The sequence below is a fragment of the Pelophylax lessonae genome, assembly GCF_965119305.1.
Source record: "Pelophylax lessonae genome assembly, chromosome: 5".
Taxonomy (NCBI): Eukaryota; Metazoa; Chordata; class Amphibia; order Anura; family Ranidae; genus Pelophylax; species Pelophylax lessonae.
This window is the reverse complement of record NC_138772.1, coordinates 309,241,886-309,265,300: the sequence shown is the minus strand read 5'-3', so window position 1 is coordinate 309,265,300 and position 23,415 is coordinate 309,241,886. Positions and strand designations below refer to the sequence as shown.

General features: G+C 41.2%; 1 protein-coding gene across 1 annotated transcript in view; it reads left to right on the top strand.

Annotated features, from left to right (window-relative positions):
* Nucleotides 1-13,025, top strand: part of DROSHA (drosha ribonuclease III) — a 649,328-nt gene extending 636,303 nt beyond the window's left edge. Inside the window, exons 30-32 of the mRNA XM_082259249.1 lie at nucleotides 7,041-7,133; nucleotides 12,275-12,321; nucleotides 12,698-13,025. Of these exons, the coding sequence (XP_082115375.1) occupies nucleotides 7,041-7,133; nucleotides 12,275-12,321; nucleotides 12,698-12,816 (259 nt within the window). The 3' untranslated portion in view covers nucleotides 12,817-13,025. The remainder of the gene's footprint in view (nucleotides 1-7,040; nucleotides 7,134-12,274; nucleotides 12,322-12,697) is intronic.
* Nucleotides 13,026-23,415: the final 10,390 nt, after the last annotated feature.

Here is a 23,415-nt window from a genome sequence, read left to right as displayed (position 1 = left end):
TGTGACATGTACACAAACAAGCTCTATACATTATTGAACAATGTAATAAACCAAGAGTCTCTGCGACTGACATCTCTTCTGCTGTATGCAGAAACCCATATCAAAAAACCCATATGAAAAACAAAACAACGCAACATGTAAGAAAACACCTTTTACGGGCAGGGCAGTTCTTAGACTAAAACATGCCAGAGAACTAAAATAAGGGAGAGAATAAAGAGAGTAACGATAGGGGGGAGAGAATAGGAGAAAGAGAGATTACCTGCCTAACTGTTACCTGCACACAATAAATTCTAACTTAAAGGGATAAGGCATGATGTTAATCTGTTTCATGACATACAAATTGGTTACTATAAGACCAGAGGGAAAATACACTCAATCACTTGGTATCTCTATCATAGTACATCCACCCCTACCATACATCTCAAAATTTTTCTTGTTGGTCCCTAACAATGTGGATCCATTGTTCAGCTTCCATAATGACATACACTTCCCTTTTCCAATCAGACAGTGTAGTGCAATTAGATTGCTTCCAGATTCTGGGAATTAGAATCTTTGCAGCATTTAATGCAAGGAAAATGAAATCCCAGGAAAAAGGAGATGGAACAGAGGATTTGAGATCTGTCTTAGGGACAATTTTTTTAATCCAGAGGGTTAACGGCTTCCCAGAATATTCTAATCTTAGGGCAGGATCACCAAATGTGGAGGAACGTGCCTCGTTGATCACATCCTCTCCAACAACGGTCACTAGCAGTAGAAAACATCTGAGCTATGTGGGAGGGCGTTTTGTACCATCTGGTAAGGAATTTAAAGGAAGATTCTTGGGTGCGGTAGCTAATAGAAGTATGAGCCAATTTAATGATCTGTTGGATCATTCTCAGATGGGGTAAATTCCAGTCCAAGCTCCTTCCCCCATTCCCTAATGTAATAAGGAACTGTTGTTGAGCAGTATGATCCCTGGCCTCACGTCCAACTAAAACCAGTTTGGCCTGGATGCACCAAGGACGCTACGTGATCCTGTAGGCGCACTGCCAGAGTTTTTGCTTAACAGCTTGGTATCAGTGTTTAACAGGGAAATGGATCTATAGTTGGCGCACCTCTGCGGGTCCCCTCCTGGTTTTGGTAAAACTGTTATGTTTGCTAAATGAGCCTCATGAGGTAATGGGTTATTGGAGGTGATAGAGTTTAAATACTTATTAAGGGGGTCAGCTAGAGAAGGAAATCATTTTTTATATTATTGATTTGTGAAACCATTAGGCCCCAGGCTCTTGCCCAATGGAAGATTAGCCACTGCAGTGTGGAGTTCCTCCACAGTAATCGGGTGTTCCAATTCCTCAATAACCTGATCAGAGAGAACCGGAAGGGCCAACTCCAGTAGATCCATCAGCATCATAGGGAGATAAATATTTCTATGAGGCACCAGGCCAGCAGCATTTCAGATCTCTATGGTCACCAACATCAAGTATTCTTGTACATGCTGTTTTCCAGTATGTGATTATGCAGAGAAGAGAGTCCCACTTCCTAAATTCTACAAAATCTGGAAACAGGATTTTCACATCTTGTGACCCAGAGTATAGATGAATAGTCCCACAGGTGTTCCCACTACAGCAAAAATTAAGTAGATTGTGCAGAGTTCTTTTTGTGAGATCCCTAGCATTTGCTGGTCACAGTGTGCCTAGTTTTACTCTCTTAAAAGATGGATCATGCACATTTATGCCAGTAGGCTAATCTGTCAAGCCCAACTGCCAATGCTGACCAAACAACTAACAAAATGTAAAAATTGTATTGCTCAAAAATCTGTTGCGTTAAATGGGTGACTAGAATTATGCTGCTGTTTTATTTATTTTTTTCTTTAAAGAATGATGAAAAAAACTTTGTTTTTTATGGTTATCATTTTAAGGAAAAGATTGTTTGAAACAATGCATTAAATATATGATCATTCGACCATTTGTTGCTACTGGTATGTTTAGAATGAGCTTCGCAGGAAACAATCTTTCATAAAAAACGTCCCTGATTTCCGCCAGTCCAATCTTCTCCTAATGTCTGTGCTGCTGAATGTATGCACAATGCAGAGGGTTGTTGTCAGTTATTTTGAATAGTTTTGCAGAAATTATGTTATCAGACACTGTGACTGTATTGTTAGGTTGCGTCTCAGTACAGTACCTCTTCTGATCTCTGCTTCATTTTTACTGGTGAGGAAATTACCTAAAATTAAAGGCTGCCTAAAATGAAATACATGAATTATGAAGCTGACAAACAACTATGGTACTTTGAGCAGTGTTTTGCATGCAGAGACTAAACGAGGTAACTGTACAGTTGTTGGTATCTGATAACATACATTTCTTCTGCTTACTTTTTTTGTTAATATTCTATTTTCTGTAACAGTATGCATACATTTCAGTGTATTATCAAGATGAATTTTAAAAAAAAGGACTCAAGGGGGTAAAGGTATGCAAAGTATTATGAAAGTTTTTTGGGGGGTTTTTTTTTGTATTTTTAAAGGTTTGCTTTTTTTCTTTATTTAAAGCGGAGTTCCACCCTGGGAATACTTTTTTTAATAAAAATACCCCCGGAACAGTCAGGGCTAGTACATTCCACAATGGCTAGCCTCTGATCTGTCCCAGGTTGCACTTACCTTTTAGGAGAAATACTTACCTTGAAAAAGTATTGTCCAGCGCTGCCATCTCAGGTGTGGGCAGCTTGAAGCCAGCGTGATCCTCTTCTGCGTCCTCTTCCATCTTCTTCGGTCCCACGATGCACTGCACCGGCCCCGCCGTCACTTCCGGTGCGCGCGCGCGCGTCATCCCTCCACAGCTTCTGGGCATGCCCAGAAGCTGTTTAGAAGGGAATGACGCGCGCGCATCGGAACTGACGTCGGAGGCCGGTGCAGGCGCATTGATTCCTGGGAGCTGAACGTCATCGCTCCCAGGAATCATTGCAAAGCCAGGAAGTGACGAATCGCCGTGGCCGCCGAGGGGAGGAAGAAGGAAGTAAGGTAAGTATATTTTCTTCTATACGAGGTAAGTAAAAAAAAAAAAAAAATTGCAATTATCCATTTGTTTTTCAGGTGACCCGGAGCGAGAAGATGGAGGTAAGTATAAATTTAGGGTGGATCTCCACTTTAAGGCTCCGTTCACATTATAGCGTATGGATCACGGGCAGAACCGCGGCAAATCTCCCGATCGCGGGCGGAACCGCGGCGGTTCTGCCCGTGATTCATACGCTATAATGTGAACGGAGCCTAAAGGTTTGCATCGGCATGACAGAGAAAAGACTTAAACATAAACATTTGGACTATAAGTATTTGTTGTGCCATTGAAAACCTTACAGTCAGTTTATGCCCGCATGTCATATAATAAAATACAAAGGAGAAGAGACACGCTTGATATACACTAGAGAACAGAATGGATACAAACTGTCAGATCAGATAGGTGTGATAGAGAGGGAGCATTTTGTATGGTACAATAGTGTACTTATCCTTACACAGGTACACCTTCCCATGCATTATAAACAAAATGCTATTAGTCCTACAATAGACCCAAAATGAGGTTAAAATATATTAAGTGCCACATCCCTATAACAATATAAACCTGAGAAATGTTGTGCAGATGGGACCTTTGAGGCACAACATTTTACATAAAAAATGCACATTTTTTTTATTACAAATGGAACATATATAGAAAATTACACTTATATTTTTTGTTTTTTTACAAAATACCATACAAACCATACATTTTTAAATTACTTTAACATCACGATGTATCCTTTCCAAGGGTACTGATTTTCTATGGCCTGTTGTGTTCCCTGGACATAGTCCACTGCTTCAGGAGCCATCAGTATCTTTGTGTACAGAGAGTAATCTAAATGATATAACATAATTAATAGATTCATTCATTGTCTGTGTCATCCCATTGTATACCCAAAAGTGGCAGTCCCAGATGGACTGTCTGAGTTGGGGGGGGGGGGGATTTCAGAACTCAGGGCCCTTGAGGGGTCTCCTAGCATGCTGTCCCACCCTACACCAACCTCCCCTATGCAAATCAGGGAATACAGCTAAATGTGAACATTCTACTCTTTTTTTCAAAATGCAGTGGTTTCCTTTCACTGGGCAGTAAACACCAAAACCAAAAGGAGGCACTATACCATTTTTTAAGAAAAGAAAACTACAAATACAGTAGTACACCGTACTATAGTCCCACTTTTAGGTCAGCATGATACTAATGTAATATAAAAAAGCCCAGTTTGTTCCATTACCTTAAGGTAACATCCATCTAGTGGAACAACATCACTGCCAAGTCAGAGAATGCTCACATCCGGAATCTTTTAGCTAGTTATAGATTTATTTTTCATCCAGGAAAAGTATATCTATCAAACATAGAGAAATCATAGATATCTCTCTCCTTCACACTTTCTATCATGTAGCTGTACACTGAATAAACCCATAGACGATTAGAGCCTACCTCTAATATATAAAAATGTTCTCAAAGATGGCTGCACTATTGCATCTCACAGTCTGTACACTAGACTTCCAAAACTTAGTGTGTATGTTTCCTTTTCAAGAGGTTACAAAGATTTTGTGTCAACAAAATTCAAAAAATCACTAAGTGCGATGGTATACCACTTCAAATTTATTAGAAATGCCATAGCATTCATGGCCTCCCGGATATAGTTTGAACCATTGCACACACTGTGCCCTCTAGGCACAGGAAACTGGCAAGGGGCCGGGGCATGCGCACAACTCCGCCTACTACCTACTTCAAAGGAAATTGACAGGGACGTCCTAGTACCAGCAAAAGCTGGGTTTTGCACCAGCGCCTATGGGAGCCCTACTCCTGACTCCGACCATGCTCCTACAACACACCAGGAGCCAGCAAATGTGATGCCAAACACAGACACACTGTACCACAATTTGTAAAAGGGCACAATTTACCCCTCCATTTTAGAGTATTAAAGGCATAGGTAACAAACCCCTGTGCAATCACCACCCACCACTGGGGGCAACCACACCATCCTAATGTGAATTTATATCAGTTTATTAGTAACTGATTGAAAATTGTTTACTCGTAAAGGATATAACACATCTGTTTCCGTTGGAAACAGATGAATCAAGCACCCCTAACTATACATAAGGTGTAAAGCTAACTACTTCATTCATTCCAGGGGGTACGTTGACTTTTAGAGGGTGTATCCACCTAGCCTCTCTCTGGAGCACCTGCTTATCAAAATCCCCTCCCCATGGGTCTTCCAAAACTTTATCCAAGGCCATAAACTGCATTACTGTGATATAATTGTGTAGCAAACCTACATGTCTGCTGATCGGGGTAATGATTTTTGTTGTGTAGTAAATCTGGTCATGTATGCGTTTATTCCTCACGTGGAAAGCGCCATAGATGCAGGTCATCAAATAGACCACACCTTTGGCACAATCAAAGTGGAAGCATGGCTTAAACCACTCACTATTGGGGAAACAACCACTCACCATGCGGAACAATTACCACATTTGTATGTCACATTTGGGCCTTCATCTTCACCTAGTTTCTCAGTTCTGTGGCTGTGTACAAGCCTATCTTTATATATATATAGCTATATTACATCTATAGACTATCTCTGGTGAGGATCCAACATATTTACTCATAGTTTCATCAGTGCTTAATAAGCACTAAAATTTAGAAAGGACTCCCCCTAATCTGTTGATGTTGGTGGGTATAAGTGGTTAAAAATTTTACAGTTTCTGTGAATACATCTTTTGTCTTTTTTCACTTTTTTACCTAAACATGGGCTAGGACCGTGGGTGTAGGACGGTAGGAGTCCTATATCAGCGAGTCAAGATCTTATATGTGGTTTCTTGATATTTACTGCAAAGCAACAATTTATGTGCAAAAAACGTTTACGTATACAGTATACGTTCTTTTTTGCTATTGTCAAGGTATTATTTAGATCTCTTTCCCATTCGCCAAAAATGGGCCAAATATTCATTATAAGTTAGCTAAATGTATCACAGCTGGATCAAAGCAAAAGGTGTACAAAATCTTACAGTTTGCATTCTTTAAAAATAGGCCATAGGCCCGACATGCCTCCTGCTGAGTCAGAGCCAGAGCTCTCTAATGAGTGGGAAGCAATAGATTTTCTGATTGTAGGGCTATATATACTGGTTCAGCAAGAATTGTGGTGGACTTCAGCAATGAGACCACTGCTTCCTCAATGAGACCACTGCTTCTGAACAAGGGTCCCATTTTGCAGCTGCTGGTAAGAGAAAGATTTTTCTATCTGGGCTGTGGCCGCTTTAAAAGAAAACAAACTGTAAGACATTAAATGCCTTTTGATTTTCTGCACTTAGAATGTATTTAGCTGATTTAAATTGAGGATTGAGTTAGACTTTACTTCTTAAGAAAAATGCCTCTGGGCATATAAAAGAAACTTGTTTCTGTGAACTGACTTTACTTCAGTCTCCGGGAAACTTTTTGAATTCCAAGCGGAGTACAAAACAATTGTAAGTAAGGTGCAGCTCCTTTCAGAAACCTTGCTGTTGTCTGCTGTAGATCCTGCAAAAATAGAAAAAGTTAGAATCTATGTAAAATTCTGATTTTGTAAAAGAAGTCATGTTTCCTTAATTGCATTAGCAGTTTTGCAGTTGTCTGAAGCTGTTCTTTAACAATATATAAATAAGTATGACAGTAATGACACTTTTGCATTGTTTGAAAACGCCATGGTATAAGATTGAATTATCCTTTGAGTGTAAACTGTTCCTTGCTATCAATGTTGCCAGAAGGAGAGGATGACTGCAGTGCCCTTCAATGTAACTACTATCAGAAAGTCAGCTGTGTGGGGGATATATCTCTTTTTCCAGTTATAACTTTATCTCACATATATTTTGTTCATATAAATTCCAGAAACTTTCACATATAAATTTCTAGATGTTATGAAGGGATCAGGAGACAAAGTTCAAATATTCAGCATCTGAAACTAATGTTTAAGCTCCAAGTTTTTCATGTACAGATAGTGCACGATAGTAATAAATTGAAAACTATTTTATCGTGTTTCAGGACTCTACAGACTGTAGGCCCTTCCCATGCAAGAACCTATACTGTTGCTGTGTACTTCAAAGGAGAGCGAATTGGTTGCGGTAAAGGACCAAGGTAATTTAAAAGCTTTCTCTTTATGTTTGATTAATAGATAACGCTGGAAAGGTTTCTAATCGAGTGGCTCCAGCAATACGCATCACACACATTAATAAGTTATTTTCCCTCACTGGCCCTGTCCTGCCATGACTTCAAAGTAAAAACCAATATTGAGTTATTATGCTTGGTTAGTTATGACGAACGCAATACCATACCCTTCTGCTTGTAGTGTCAGCTGTAATTAACAAAATCATACACGTATTGTCAGTTCATTACATACCTATGAACAAAGCCATATACATTACTCAAGCAACATGACATCTTTGAAGGAAAAGTTGACAGAAAATCCATGTTGCATCCCCTTTCCTTGTGCTCTTTGACAGCTCTTATTCTCATCCATCTGTGACTGAATTCTGTTAGAGATTTGTTTAAACCATCCAGAAGAAATGTTATTAGTAAGGGCTGTGCACGTATTGTTTAATTTTTATTTTCATTATTGCTTTTTTTAGCTCAGATTAAAGTGTTCCTATCATACAGATACTGAAAAAAATCACAATTCTACAACGTGATTAAGGTTGGCCATACACTAGGGAACTTAAGCCTTTGAGAAAGAACAATTCGATTCTTGAACAAACTCAACACGCACATCCACTGTTTAGTGCATGTCAGAACATCTTCCATTACACCCTGTGTGGCAGTAACTGGATATGCTGGGATATTTCTATTCTTTTTTGCCTTATTAGCAGAGATAGAAAATGTATTTTAGAAATCTTTCCAACCCACCAAATCCAGTTTCTTGGGAGAAAGGCTGGTGCCATGAAAGTCAGCTAAAACATTGTTTTATAATTACATGTGAACAACAGTCATAAATCCAACCTGTTTCGGCCATCAGGCTTTACTCATGGCTAACAAATAAGTCACACAAAATAGCTTAAATAGTGTAGACTAAATCACATGGTCAACCCCAGCCCAAAGGCACCAGCCTTTCTCCCTTTTTTTCTTGGGCTACATGGAGGTTTGCAGATACTTCCCAGGCTGTGTTCTTGAGGCTCAGAAGGCATTACACAGGAGGCAGCAGCTCAGATGCACCTGTTCTAACTCCAGTTTCTTGCCTTTGCATTACCACACTTTTACTTGTCATTACCTCTACCATTATGGTTGATTTACTAAAACTCAATCAAGCTTTGACCAAAAAACCTGAACGCTGATTAGTTTCTTTGCAGAGCTGAATCAGATTTTGCACTCTCCAGTTTTAGTAAATGAACCCCATTGCGACAACTTTAACAGGCAGTTTTTAAGCATTTTTTAATATATTCAGTCCATTAAGACATGACTATAATATGCTGTTTTGTGTAAGTGATGAGTATTACAGCATTTCACCCTAGAAAATAAAAAAAATGTAAATGTGCTGCAGCTTGTACAACTTTACGCTTTCTATTTTTATTCCAATGTGGCAAATATTCTTATTGTGAAGTTATGTGGCTAGAAGTAAAAAGCCATTTCAGGGAAAAAGTTGAATCTGTTATTCAGGTAAATTAATTGCGGTTATCCAGCAAACATGGCAACTGTGCTAAAGTTAGAAAATGTATTGTCACTATGACAGTACGTGAGGAAAACTCTCCCCATAATAGAATAGTGGTAAAAGCCGTACAAAGGTTCTTAACATAAATCTTCAGTCTGATTCTGGGGAATTCCCCACATAGAATAGATGTGTTCTTGAACATCTTCCTTTGCCTGCTGTGAAAAATGTTTTAATATTTACATGCTGATACTCCAGGCTTTCCGTATATGAAAGACAGCAAGGAATCTGTAGGGGGTATGTTAGAATACCTTCCCTGTTTTGCAGACAGAAAAGCAAAGAAGGTCCCAGATTAGTAATAAAAAAATAGTGTGGAGGGTCTGATATACAACAGCAATGCTGGGTAAATGTAGGTTGTGTGCCTTGCATCATTTCAAGGCTCAGTTATTGATCAGTTTTGATATTTAAAAACAAAAAAACAGTTTAGACTTCCAACACAGACATACCTTGAGGCCAGGCTAGTCATTCTTGGTAAGAGCTTTGTTCACTCCTGTCCATTTTCCTGCAACAAAATGTATATGTTTTGCTAGGTACAGTGCATTTAAAGCTAAACTCCAGGAATTAAAAAAGAAAAAACGAATATATAAATGCTCATAAAGAAGGGGACAGTGAAAAAAGCTGCTTTACTCACCTTACGTTCTGGTCCAGCACTTCGGATGGTGGGTGGTCACTCAGTGTCTTCACATACAATGCAAGGCTATTAACCCTGAATTGTACGTGGAGGAGGCAGGGGTGTGAAACATTGCTAGGAGTGCCTTAGATAGGAGGCTTCGCCGGAACCATCAAACATATGGACAGAGCTTATAGGTCAAGGAATAAGGTAAGTAATATTCTTTATTCCTGCACCCCTAGAATTAATGAGCAGTTAAAATTTGCAGTGCGGGTGGACCCACAGCAAGGGTAGATTTATTCTAATTCTTGGAGTTGGGCTTTAATGTAGAAATATTGGGGATTGCTATGAAGCTAGATCACATTTCTGCTCTGCAGTTCATTTTTTGTTTTTTTTGTTTTTTTACAGGACATATTGACATATTGCATTTTTGTACAGAAATGCATGTTAAAATGTACCTAAAGCCAAAATTTAGGGGGATTTCCCTTGACTTTCAGTGCTGTGGAAAAGTGAGAGAAATACCTTAGATACCTCCTGAGATACCGCTTAGATCAGTGGTTCTCAACTCCTGTCCTCAGGACCAACTAACAGGCCAGGTTTGCAAGATAACTGAAATGCATCACATAATTTGCTGCTCAGTGATTGCAGTATTCTAGTCTGCATCTCCCCAAGGTAATACCTAAATTATGGCCTGTTAGTGGGTCCTGAGGATAGGAGTTGAGAAACACTGGCTTAGATAGTTGTCACCAGAAGATTTGTTTGCATTATAAGATTTCACCTTCTATTCCTCTTCCAGTGACAACTCAAAATGTTAATGAGGAAGGAAGAGAAGTCCCAAGAGCCACACATCACACAAAACCCTCATGTAAAGAGTGGAAGCAGCCTCAGCCTAGATTCCATCCAGGCCACACCCCCGACATGTTTCGCCCTGCCCACGGGGCTTAGTCATGGGAGTTCAACTCAAAATGTTGGATTTTCCTTACTGTCAGTATATGCCCATTTTAGCACAATTGTATCATGTAAAGTCTATATTCTTTAACTACCTCCTATATTTACAGTGGCCGGGTGGGAGTCTCGTCCTTCTGATCAGACGTTCCCGAAACGTCCTGCAGAAGGAGCGAGATTGCGCCGCGGCGGCACAATCTCGCTCCTTCTGCAGGACGTTCGGGAACGTCTGATCAGAAGGACGAGACTCCCACCCGGCCGTATATTTACAGTGGCCGGATGGGAGTCTCGTCCTTCTGATCAGACGTTCCCGAACGTCCTGCAGAAGGAGCGAGATTGCGCCACCGCGGGCACGCGCATCGGCGCGATCTCTATGTGCCTGTGTCCCTCGGACACATAGCAACAAGTTTTGGCAGGAGGGCCCTGTGATTGGCCTTCCTGGTCACATGACGGCTGTGTCCAATCACAGCTGTCATGTAATGTAAATACAGCCATTGTAACGGCTTTGATCTCTTCTTCTCCTCACACAGATCCGAAGACGATCTGTGCTGCAGCCAGGGGATCAGTGAGTTTTGCTAATTACCCACTGATCACAGGGGTGGTCTGTGCTGGTAATCAGAACATTGATTACCAGTGCAGCCCTGGGGGGGGGGCGCCACTAGAGCCACCAGGGATGCCCACCCATGACCACCAGGGATGGCAATCGGGGCTCAGAGAGCCTGCCAGTGGTGCCCTCCCTATCAGTGCTGCCCACCATTGTCATCTATCAGTGCTGCCCACCAGTGCCCATTATTGCCATCTATCAGTGCTGCCCACCAGTGCCCATTATTGCCCACCAGTGCTGCCTATCGGTGCCGCCTATCAGTGCCCACCAATGCTGCATATCAGTGCTACCTATCAGTGCCCATCAGTGCTGCATATCAGTGCCCATCAGTGCTGCATATCAGTGCCACCCCATCAGTGTCTCCTCATCAGTGCCTGTCAGTGTGGCTTCATCAGTGCTCATCAGTGCAGGAAAAAACGTATCTATTTACAAAATTTTATAACATAAACAAAAAAACTTTTTTTTTTTCAAACTTTTCGGTCTTTTTTTATTTGTGCACCAAAAAAGAAAAAACCTTGCGGTGATCAAATACCACCAAAATAAAGCTCTATTTGTGGTGAAAAAATGACATAAATTTGGTTTAGGTACAGTGTTGCATGACCGCGCAATTGTCATTCAAAGTGCAACAGTGCTAAAAGCTGAAAATTGGTCTGGGAAGGAAGGGGGTTTAAGTGCCCAGTATTGAGGTGGTTAAAGTCTTTACTCCACTTTGCATAACAAGAACAAAATCACATATAAACTTGTTTAATACACGGAGACTTGCACTTGTGTTAAAGGTGTATATAAACACATACAGTGATGTGTGTTATTAACACTTTACTGCATGCAAATTGCTGCAAAAGGACCTATGTTTTTAGATTGAAGTAATTCAGGCATGCAATTTTTATACTTTATAATAAAGAAGTCATGAAATCGGTAACATTTTAAGTATAAAAAAGTTAAGTAGAATGTAAAGGGGGAAATAGAAGGAATAAAGAAGGCACAGCAAAGGTGCAACAGGTGGAAAACATGAAAAAAGTGAACTGCAGTATTAATCAAATGTTGAACAGTGAAGGAAACTATTGGATGCTCAACACAGGTGTGCTGTTAATGAAGATGTTTCATTAGGCTACCTCATCTTGTTGCTGTACTGGGACCACTAATGCTATTCAGACAACAAAATAGTGTCTGATTGTTGGCTATATCTGAGAAAAGCAAAAAATAGTAAACTGGGAAAGAACTTTTAGGATTGCCAATAAGTTTGAAACATAGCTATCTTTTTAATGTTGGAAGGTTTTCAATTGTATCTTTCAAAGACCCTCAAGGAGTAATGCGTATCCCTTTCCCATTTTCTCTTCTTATTGCCGCTTAAAAGGATTTAAGAGCTCACTTAAAACTGATGGAGGTAATTAGGTTAATTGGAGTTTTTTTTTTTCTTTCAGCATTCAGCAGGCTGAGATGCAAGCTGCTATGGACGCCTTGGAGAAATGTAAGATTATTTTTGTCTTTTGTGTGTTTCCTTTACTGCAGTTAAAGCCTTGCAGTGCTCATTTGTAACGTGCTTGAAGCTGTTTCATCTCCAACGATATATTGACTTTGGCAGGATCTTTGTTTAGCATGACAAAATAAGAAGTGCTTCTACAAGTATGCTTTTAAAATCTTCATCACTGATAGCCACATAGTGCAGTCAAATTAGATTTTCTATAACAATTCCTATTATATATTTAAAGGCACATCTGTTTTTCAAAGGGTCTGTCTGAATAACATTGTGAGCTCTGGCATAGCTGTTGTTTGGCATGCCAGATAAACCACACTGACTTACAGCAGGCACAATGTAGGTGATGTCATTGTTTTTCTTTCCCCAGATAACTTCCCCCAGATGGCTCATCAGAAACGTTTTATCGAACGGAAATACAGGCAGGAATTGAAAGAAATGAGGTTGGAGAAGGAGCAACAAGAGAACGCCGAAGACGTGAGAAAATAAAGCCTGCCATTCTTACAGGGTCCATTCAAACTCACTGGGGGCAGCTGCCATACAACATCATTCAGTCTGTAAATGTTTACAGATAACTCATGCTGTGTCCAGTTACACAAGAGAGATTTATGAGGTTTTTCTAGTTTTGCTCTTCATTTAGCATTTTTTAAGTGTTAATATTTTAGTATTTAATGTCTTATTTGCTTTTTTTGTGTATCTTAATTTTGCAAATTTTAATAAAAAAGTCAAGAATAACGTGAATTTTTTCATGTCTTTCAAACATAAAAGGATGATCCTTGTAGTTGTCTTGTTGCCATATTAAATTAGCAATTCCAGGCAATAAGGGAAATCTAGGAAACACTGCAATTTTGCTAATGTCAGAATGTTTGAAAAAAACAGACAGGTCTATCAAGCTCTGCAAAAAATATAAAGGAAAGAGAAAAGAAAAAAACCTTCTATTATATACAGATAAGCATGCCATGAAGTAAACAGGATACCATTATCTAAGGAAAAAAATGTTCTGTTCCCCAAAGATCACTCACTGGAGCAACATTCTACTATATTATTTCTTAGCTTAACATGTGCTTTTAAAAACACATTCAACAATTTTTGAAATACACAACAAACAAGTTTTCTAGTGCCAGTTTCTGTCAAAAACTATATCACATTTTCACAGCTCTTTTGGTAAGGAGCCCTATGTGTTTGATGAGATTAAACCTCTATTCCTTCCGTGGTGGAGCGTGCTCTTGCATCTTATGTGGTAAACCTAAACTGAAAATCTTTCCACTCAATGTTCCTTATTGTTTATGTATTTATATATAAGTAATCATATCTCCCCATATTTGTGTCAAGCCGATGCCCTGAATTTATTTGCATATTGAGGATGACCTTTCCTACAACCATGATGCCTCAGTTTTTTGCAAGTGTCCTCAGGAGAGTTTTCTTTACCTCTGTTGTTCTCAGTTTGGAAGATAGCTCTACTATCAATGACTGCTGATATATTAATGCCTAACATGTGAAATCCTGGAAATCTCCAGTCAACCACCAGCACAGGTTTTCCCAGTTTACACTGGTGTTCTCTCTACGACAGCTCTAAAATTCTTCAAGTGTCTTCAATCATCTACAGCTACTGGTTAATTCAGGCCAGATATGGAAATGCTGGAAAATGTTCCACTTTGCCAAGCCGTACAGATTCCTAAGTTAATTGTTGTTGCTTCTGTTTTCTCTGCGACTATCCTGCAATTTGCAGTGGCTATAGTATGTGTTACGGTTCACACAAGACTTTGCTCAGTTATCAGTCCAGAGCTGAGGCAGTTTTCCTCTCTCTACAACTCATTGATGTACATGTACAATAACAGCCTTATGTTGGGTTGAGGTTTCCTCTGTTAAAGTGCTGAGGATACATTTGTGGTATGTGCTACAGTGTTGCCAACTGCCCACTTTGTGTGTGGGATTGAAATTATCCTTTTCTTCTGGGCTTGCTTTTACATTATGTACTTTGCAAGCTTTTCAGTTATGGACTTACCACACATATATTGCCATTTCATTTTTTCCCACCCTCTCCCTCCTTACTAGCGGTACTTGATGACCAGCTCTAACATTTTAAGAAGCATGCAGGGATGAATGCACACATATAGATTCAGGTATTCAACTTTCTTTGTCATTGGAGTTAGAGTTATGGCTTGTGCAACTTTTGGACAAGCTGCACAGGGAGAAGGGCAGAATTCAGTTTCCTATGGGGGGAAGTAAAAGAAGGGATTTGTCCCTTGAAATTTATTTTTAAAAAAGATACTTCTCTAAGCAGTTAAAGTCTGGTAAATGCTTTGTGTTTTTGCTATCACATGCATCTTTTGCTAGTTCGCAATTATAGACACCCTAGTTAAGGGTCTTTGAGGTGACGACTCTTTGAACAGATTGTAGATATTATTTATTTGGTATGCTGTTAACAGCAAGGGATTCTTCTAGCTTGTTTCCCTGTCTACCCACAAGGGTAGAAACCATGGTTTATAATATATTTTTTACCCGTTCACCATGTTCATACCCAAAAGAGGAAGTTCACCCATCTTGGATTTCAGAACCCTGGCTGTTCTCATTTTAGTGCAGAAATTACAGAGAGATCCAAAACCAGGTCTGTCTTTGCTTTCCTGTAGAAGGGAGCCATTCTGGCTTTTGTGCACATTAAAACTCAAACTCACTTGTCACCATTTTTCCAGTCCATCAGTGTTCTTTCACTTTGCTGTGGTGTGTCTACATTTCCAGTTGTGGTCCTGTCCTTCAACTTTTTGGTGACATTTTGGGTATCCACTGAAGTGCTGTCCCCAATGTGCTCTTTTGGCATTCCTATTGTGAGATGTTTACAACAATTCGACTGAGTGCTGAACTTTCATAAATCATCGCTAGAATCACCTCATTATTTGAAGTACCTGGGTTTAGTCATGAATAGTGGCTCAAGCCATATTGTTTCTTCCACACATCCTTGCCGCATGTTCAGTGCAGTGAATTAGCAATGCTGTAAAAGGGAGCACGCACTACACCTGTGCCACTTTTGGAAAGGATAAGCATGCTACAGTGAGGCTGAGAAGCATCCAAGCTATGCTGTGTCTTAGATATGATTAGAGACAATTGAAGGTAAACAATATAGGAATATATCAGGCAAGACTTCAGGTGTGCCAATCTCATTACAATTAATTTTGCAAAAAGACACAGTGCTTTATAATATACAGTACTGGGACCCCTTGTCTGCATTAGCTGTTTTACTCATAATGTGAATTCTGCCTTTATATGCTGAGGGTAAAGCAGATTGACCTTAATAATAAATTGTATATGGTAATTGTATATAAAATAGTGTTGAATTATTTGTAAGGGCACCAAATCATTAGGTCATTGCTGTATAAAAGTTAAGAGTGTCATGTTGACAGTTTTTTGGTATAAATAATGTAACAAAATTTGCAATTGCAAATGAAACAAAATAAATACAAATGTGTCTCCTAAATGTATGTAGCAGGATTTCCAGGCATTGGGCCTGAGGTGGGTCTGCCATGGTCACCGGTAACACCAACAGCACATTTAAGCTGATTGCCCAAGTGTGAGATCTGAGTCAAAGAACAGTCCGGCATCTTTGAAGCAAGGGAATGAGTGGGATACTCCTCTGGCTCAACTAGGTACAAACTGGGACACTTGAGACACAAATGCCTTTCAGCGCTGACTTGACACCAGCTGAATGCCGACCAACGCTTGCTGGTGCTTGAGATCACTGACTTGCGGTACTGTACTGAAGACTGACTTCGGACACTCTGGTTAGCTCAAAAGTCCTTGACTGTACTGAAGACTGACTTCTGACACTCTGGTTAGCTCAAAAGTCCTTGACACTACTCCCTCCAGTCCTTCCTGACTGAGGTAGCCTTTAGTAACACTGCTGCTGCTGCAACTCTCATCACTGTACACTGCACGCTGTACACTTCCACTGTACACTTCCACAATACACTGAATACTTCAGGGCCCAACCACTGGCACCCCCTTTACTCTTCAGGGTCAACACTGGAACCCCCTTTACTCTTCCTGCACTGGCTAGCTAGCTCCCAGATCCCTATGACCTTCTCTGGAGTGGTCCCCTCTCACTAGGCAGACCCCCAGGGGCAGTTTGCAGTTTCTAACGACTGGGAATGCTTTCCTGAAACTCGACCCCCCTCAGCTCCGCTGGTCCTCAGCACACCGTATCCTCTCTGCAGCTCAGCTCAGCCCTCTGTCCCATTCAGGCAAGCCGCCTGGGACACCCGATTCCTCTTGACAGGAGGAGAGACAACGGTACTCTCCCTCCTGGGACTCTGCTTCCCACCAAAGATGCTGCGTCATGTGCTCCCATCAAACTTATACCCACTCCCAGAATGCTGTGCGGCAGAATCTGCCTTTCTGGGGTAGATATAAGCCTGGGTGTGCCATTGGCCAGGTTTCCGCCACTGCCCAATAAGAGCTCTCATTGAACACAGTGGGAAGACTCCCTAGTCTCAACAGCCACACTTGGGAACCATGACAGACCAGGTGAAAATCATGGCCCTGCTGATAAGCAGACAAGGCCTACTATGCTTTACCTAGCACCTACATTGTAGGGTGCTACATGTATATACACAATACTAATTCATAATTATACAAATATCCATAATCAAATTAATTTTCCAAAAGTGCTCAGTGCTCCAGATTGTTATAAGGTGCTCCAGTGCATGTGAAGTGTTCTTCCAAACTGTATAAATAATATTCTCCTACAAAACGGTAAAGGTCTCAAATTATAGGTATTAAAACAGCATGTGATATATCTCCCATATACCCAATGCTTTTACCAACGGGTGTCTCATTTAGCCAAAAGATTCGGTCAATAGGAAATGGCTGCATTCTTCCCACTGCTGGAATATAGGTCTAATATACACTCCATGTCCCATCAATGGTTAGCTATGCAAAGTGAACATAAAAAGCCACATAGTGTGATGTAGTTAAAATAAATCACCTTTCACATCACAGCAAATCACAGGGTTTTAACCACTTGCCCTCCGGACGATTTACCTCCAACCCTCCATTTTTTGGGATACAGCACTGCGTTACTTTAACTGACAGATGCATAGTCGTGCAACGACGTACCCAAACAAAATATATGTCCTTTTTTCCCACAGATAGAGCTTTTCTTTGGTGGTATTTGTTTACCACTGCACTTTTTATTTTTTGTGCTAGAAACAAAAAAAAAGACAGACAATTTTGAAAAAAAAAAACAATATTTTTTATATTCTGCTATAAAACATATCCATGTTTCTTCATCAATTTAGGCCAATATGTATTCTGCTACATTTTTTTTGTTAAAAAAATCCCAACACGTGTATATTGATTGGTTTGAGCAAAGGTTATAGCATCTATAAACTATGAGATATTTTTATTTATTTATTTGTTTTACTAATAATGGCGATGATCAGCGACTCCTAGCGGGATTGCAATATTGCAGAGGACAGTCGGGACATTAAATTACAGTTTTTGGGGACCAGTGACACTAATTTAGTGATCAGTGCTAAAAATATGCACGGTCACTGTACAAATGACACTAGCTGGGAAGGGGTTAAACATTAGGGATGATCAAAGGGTTAACTGAGTGCCTAGCCTGTGTTTTCTAAATTTGGAAGGTTTTTTTACTAGGAGAAGGCATTGCTCCATGTTCCTGCTTTGCAGAAACATGGGATCAATGCCTTACCTACTGACAGAATGGTAATATGCCTTCTCTACATATGATCAGTGGGTGCCGGCGGACATCACTGGCTTAATTTGGGGCTCTGAGATGTTATGCAGAGAGCAGCAAAGGAAGTCCGTGTTGGAAAAATGCATAACTGAAGGAAGCTTAGTTGTCAGAATTATTTGTGATGTTCCCCCCCCCCCCCTGAGTCTCCGCTGTGACAGTAGGCCGGGGATTTTCTCCCTGCACCTGCTGTCACAATTTAAAAAAGTGTGACCGGGCGGGCCTCTGCCCACCCCGCCGCATCATTCATTTACAGAATACTCTGGGAAAACTACAACTACCTACAGCCTTTGCGACTGTCGGCTTGAAGTTTCCAATAAACTACCAGGGCTCTGTGGAGCACTCTAGGTAGTTGATGCTTTCTGTCAGTGTAAACTGTCTTCTCATCCCTCGTATGAGCAGGCAGTTAACACACTAACAGTCTGCAAGAGCCTTGCATTGCACCAGAGATCTGCTGATCTCGGGTGCAATGCTTTGCAGGCTTGTAGTAAAAAAAAATAATAAATGCACATTTATTTACCTGCAAAAAGATGTGCATTCATTATTTTTTTTTTTTTTTTAGAAAAGGTGAACTTTGGAACACCTAGGACTGTAAAACTCTGGATGTAGCGGGACAGTAGGAATGACTAAACGAGTGTGTCAGGGTACCAGTCCTAGAACATGCAAGAGCAGTTTGACTGCACTCGAAGAGAGGTGTGTCAGAGTCCAGTCGCAGGTTCTAGGGAGCTGTCTGGTCTTCACCAGAGAAACTGGAGGTATGAATGTTGGGCTGCAAGGTAGCCCCCAGGTTGCAGCTCTCCAACACACCTGTGCAGGCGCAGTGCTAGCAAATAGCACACTGGAAGGAATTGGGGTACACACTGGATAGAGGTCCCCCAAGAAAGACTACGGTAGTAAGCTAAGAAGAAGCAGTAGGGGGAGGATGCAGGGAACAAGCGTGAAGCACAGGAGAGGGGGGGAAGCTGGGCAAACGTGCAGAGAGAGATGGACAATGCAAGCCGGAATGAGGGGACGGAGGCAAAACAAAGAAAGAATGCTTTAGAGAACACCCACAACAACAGAAAGCAAAGACCAAGCAAACACACAGAATACAAGTGTACTGAAGAAACAGCAAATGCCAGAGGAGCAGGTAAGTCCGGCTTCAGTGTGGAGACACAATCCTAGGTTCAGGGCAGATTGGTAGGAAGCCGAGCAGCTCCGACAGGGAGTAAAACAAGACCCTGAATCAATGTACACAGAACTGTGACAGGACCACAGAATATTTTATGATATGCACTATCTTTAGTCCATGGGGAACTATCCCTACCATGAAAAATACAGTTGGTTATATTTGCCTCCCAGGTCCAAAGTCCCCACTCCTGCCCAGTACAGCAACTGTATATGATATATCTAGTTTTTAACAAAAATAGGGCCTTTTTAATGCCTTCTTCTCTGGATAGCCTATAAGCCTATGTCTATATACTGTAGGGTCATTGGTTTTGGAGAACTTCCTAACTCTCTTATTTGTTAGCCACCTTTTTAGAGTGTTCAGTTATTTTATGGAATTGAAAGGTTTTCATCAATAAGTGGGGATGACTAAGGAAATGTTAAAACTCAAATGATCCTTTATGGGACATATTTATTACAGGTATTTCTATAGCACCATCAATTTACTCAACACTTCATATACTGTATATTCATATCACTCCCTGCCTTCAAGGAGCTTACAATCTAGAATCCCCTAAATCACATTCATACATACATATACTAGGGCCAATTTAGACAGGATCAATTAACCTACCAGCATGTATTTGGAGTGTGGGAGGAAACCCACGTAGTCACAGAAGTGCTGACCACTGTGCTGCCCATATATATAGTGATTGCTTGGATAGAAACACGTAAGTTGTGACTTGTGACAAAGTATTTTGTTGATGAATGATGAACATCATTTGGAAGGTAAAGTTTTCAAATGTCTAAGAAAACTAAAGTTTTTCTTGAGCAAGCATGTTTTGAGATCCATCTTGTCAAAGATAAGAAGCACATCCAGGGCTTCTGTTAGAAATCACAGTCTACCTGGCAGGTGCCCCCCCCCCCCCCTTCTGAAAATATTGAATGATACGTAGAGTAAAAATTCACTAAAATCATAATTAGTGGACACAAACACAATAGAATATCTAGATATGCTAAATCTAAAACTGTATTGAGAAATAAATATGTGTGTGAATGAGGTATTGGCAGTCATTCACAGAGGCACTGTGGCCTGTACAATGTGAATCAGCGGTTGTGGCTGGAGCTATGTGCAGGCAGCAAATATTACACTATGGGTGACGGGTGTGTGAGGGCAGGTGTACAACCCCAAATAAATACAGTACAGATTTCGGTCCATTCCCCTACAATTGCACACCTGTCAAATTTGGACCAGTGGCTGTGTTCAACCACTGCGTCCCCTAAGTGCCGGTTCACACTGAAGCGGCACGACTTCGGGGGCGACCTGTGAAGTCGCGTGCACCGCGACTTGCACGGACTTCATAAAATGAATGTCTATGCAAGTTGCTCCAGGTCGCCCCGAAGTAGTACAGGACCCTTTTTCTAAGTTGGAGCGACTTGTGTAAACGTTCCTGTACCACACAATGGACCGCGACGGTGCACGACTTGTCAGGCTGACCAAGTGGCCTGATAAGTCGTACTAGTGTGAACTGGCACTTAGAGTAACAGGCAGCTCCAACTGCATGAAGAATTCATTCATTCACAGGGCCAGAGTTCATGGATAAATGAGTCCTTAGGGCTCATTCACACATGAGTTCGGGGGCAGTAAAAACCCATGGTTGAGCTGTGCTTTTACTGCCCGCCAACTGCAACTTTAGCAAGGGATGCAGCGGTTAGGGGTGCACACTTGCCATGGCTGCAATGCTGTGCTTTGCAGCCATGGCAGAAATGATGCCCTTGTCAAAAATAACCCATTCAAGTGAATAGTGCTGCTCTGCAAGTGCTCTGCGGCTGCATGCAAAGCACATGCTTGCTGCCTGCCTGGTAAAACAGGTGGTGAGGAGGCAATATACCTCCTCGCCACCTGTCTAAAACTCTCTGAAGAGCGATAGAACTGCAGACAGCAGAAAGCACAAAAAATCCCTTCATTTTTTGTTAATTATGTTTTAGAATTTTTTTTTGTATTTATTCTTCTCTGCGCGTTTTTCACATTGTGCTGGAAAGCACTACCCTTGTAATCTACTGCGAGGGCCATTGTATTGTTAATGGCACCCAAAAGAAAATTGCAAACAAATTGCATGGTTTTGCGGTGCGTTTTTAACCCCTTTAGCCCCGGAGGATTTGGCTGCTCAGTGGCCAGGCCCTATTTTGCGATTCAGCACTGCATTACTTTAACAGACAATTGCTCGGTCGTGCGACGCTGTACCCAAACAAAATTTACATCCTTTTTTTCCCACAAGTAGGGCTTTCTTTTGGTGGTATTTGATCACCTGTGCGATTTTTTATTTTTTGTGCTATAAACAAAAAAAGAGCGTCGATTTTGAAAAAATTACAATATTTTTCACATTCTTTTATATTAAATTCTCAAAAAAAAAATGTAAAAATCAACATTTTTTAACATTTTAGGCCAATTTGTTTTCTGCTACATATTTTTGGTAAAAAAAAATCGCAAGAAGCATATTTTGAATGGTTTGCTCAAAAGTTATTGCGTTTACTAACTACGGGAAAGATTTATGTCATTTTTATTTTTTTTTTTTTTCTACTAGTAATGGCGGCGATCTGCAATTTTTTTACGGGACTGCAACATTGCGGCGGACAGATCGGACCCCTAACTGACATTTTTTACACTTTTGGGGGTACCAGTGACATTACTACAGTAATCAGTGCTAAAAATATGCACTGTTACTGTAAAAATGACACTGGCAGGGAAGGGGTTAACAGTATGTGTGATCAAGGGGTTAAATGTGTCCCTAGGGGCGTGATTCTAACTGTCAGGGCGTGGCTTGTGAAGTAATCACAGAGACATGCGATCCTATATAGCAGGATCACATAGCCTCTGTGATCACTTCAGGGAGAATGACAGATGGCTGTGTTTATATCAGCCACCTGTCCTTCTCAGCTGCAGGAGATCGAGAGTGGCCGCTGGTCACATGCACTGGCTCCCCAGCTAACGAGCAGGGGTGGGATCGCACTGCCGACAACGCAGGCTCGCCCCCTAGAGTCTCCTGAGTGAGCGACGTAGTATAATGTCGCTTTGCCCAGGAGCGGCTGCCTGCCGCAGTAAAACTGCGGTGGGCGGTCGTTATGTGGTTAAGACTAGTGCATGCTCTAATGTCTCAGTGTTCTAGTGTGATTTCCTGTCCATTCAAATTAATGGGTTCCAAAATTGCACTGCAAGGGAATGGTCAGGACAACCAAACCCCCTCCTCTCAGTACAAATCTCCCCTCCAAGGTCATATTTCCCCATAAAGTTTTCCTCCCAAATCCCCACCCAGTACAGATTTCCCCACACAATAGCAAACTGCCCTCAGCACAGACTATCCTCCCAGCTCCATCTCAGTACAGACCCTCCAGTAGGAATATTGGTGGGCATAGGAACATAATAAAGAGACCTAGAAAAAGTAGAAGGAGCTCTTCCTTGCAGCCTACCTTTACTAAAGCCAGCCACCTTATTAGTGCACTTCAGCCTGGTACAAGAAGTGGCTGGGCAGACCATGTGCCCCTCTGTGATAGAAGGTGTGCAAATAACAACTAAGGCTCTGTTCACATATTAGTACTCCGGATCCCAAATCATGGCTAATTGCGGGATGCCCGTGCGATTCCCGTCACTTTCAATCAACACTACTTTATTAATCTCACAAAATCCCACAGTCAATGCACTCACATTCAAATAAATATTTAAAAGCATGTAGCATATGAGCATCGATAAACATCAGTGTCACCGCCGGGAGCTCACCACTTGCTGATCCTCTCCTGCTCGTCAGCGCTTAGAGGATGTACGTTTGACTCCTCGGCTGCTCTGTACGTGTGACTCCTCTACTGAGCTCAGTAGAAGTCACTGTGTGTGACGAAACATGTCAGAGAGTGAGCGTGCGGCTACCCGGACTACAGTTCAGTGAGGAGCAGCTGAGGAGTCACACGTACATCCTCTCAGCGCTAACGAGCAGGAGAGGATCAGCAAGTGGTGAGCTCCCGGCGGTGACACTGATGTTTATCGATGCTCATATGCTACATGCTTTTAAATATTTATTTGAATGTGAGTGCATTGACTGTGGGATTTTGTGGGATTAATAAAGTAGTGTTGATATACTACCCTATGAGCCCCTCCTGTTTTTGTCTTGCATTCACTCTGCATTTATTTGGATGAGCCTTGA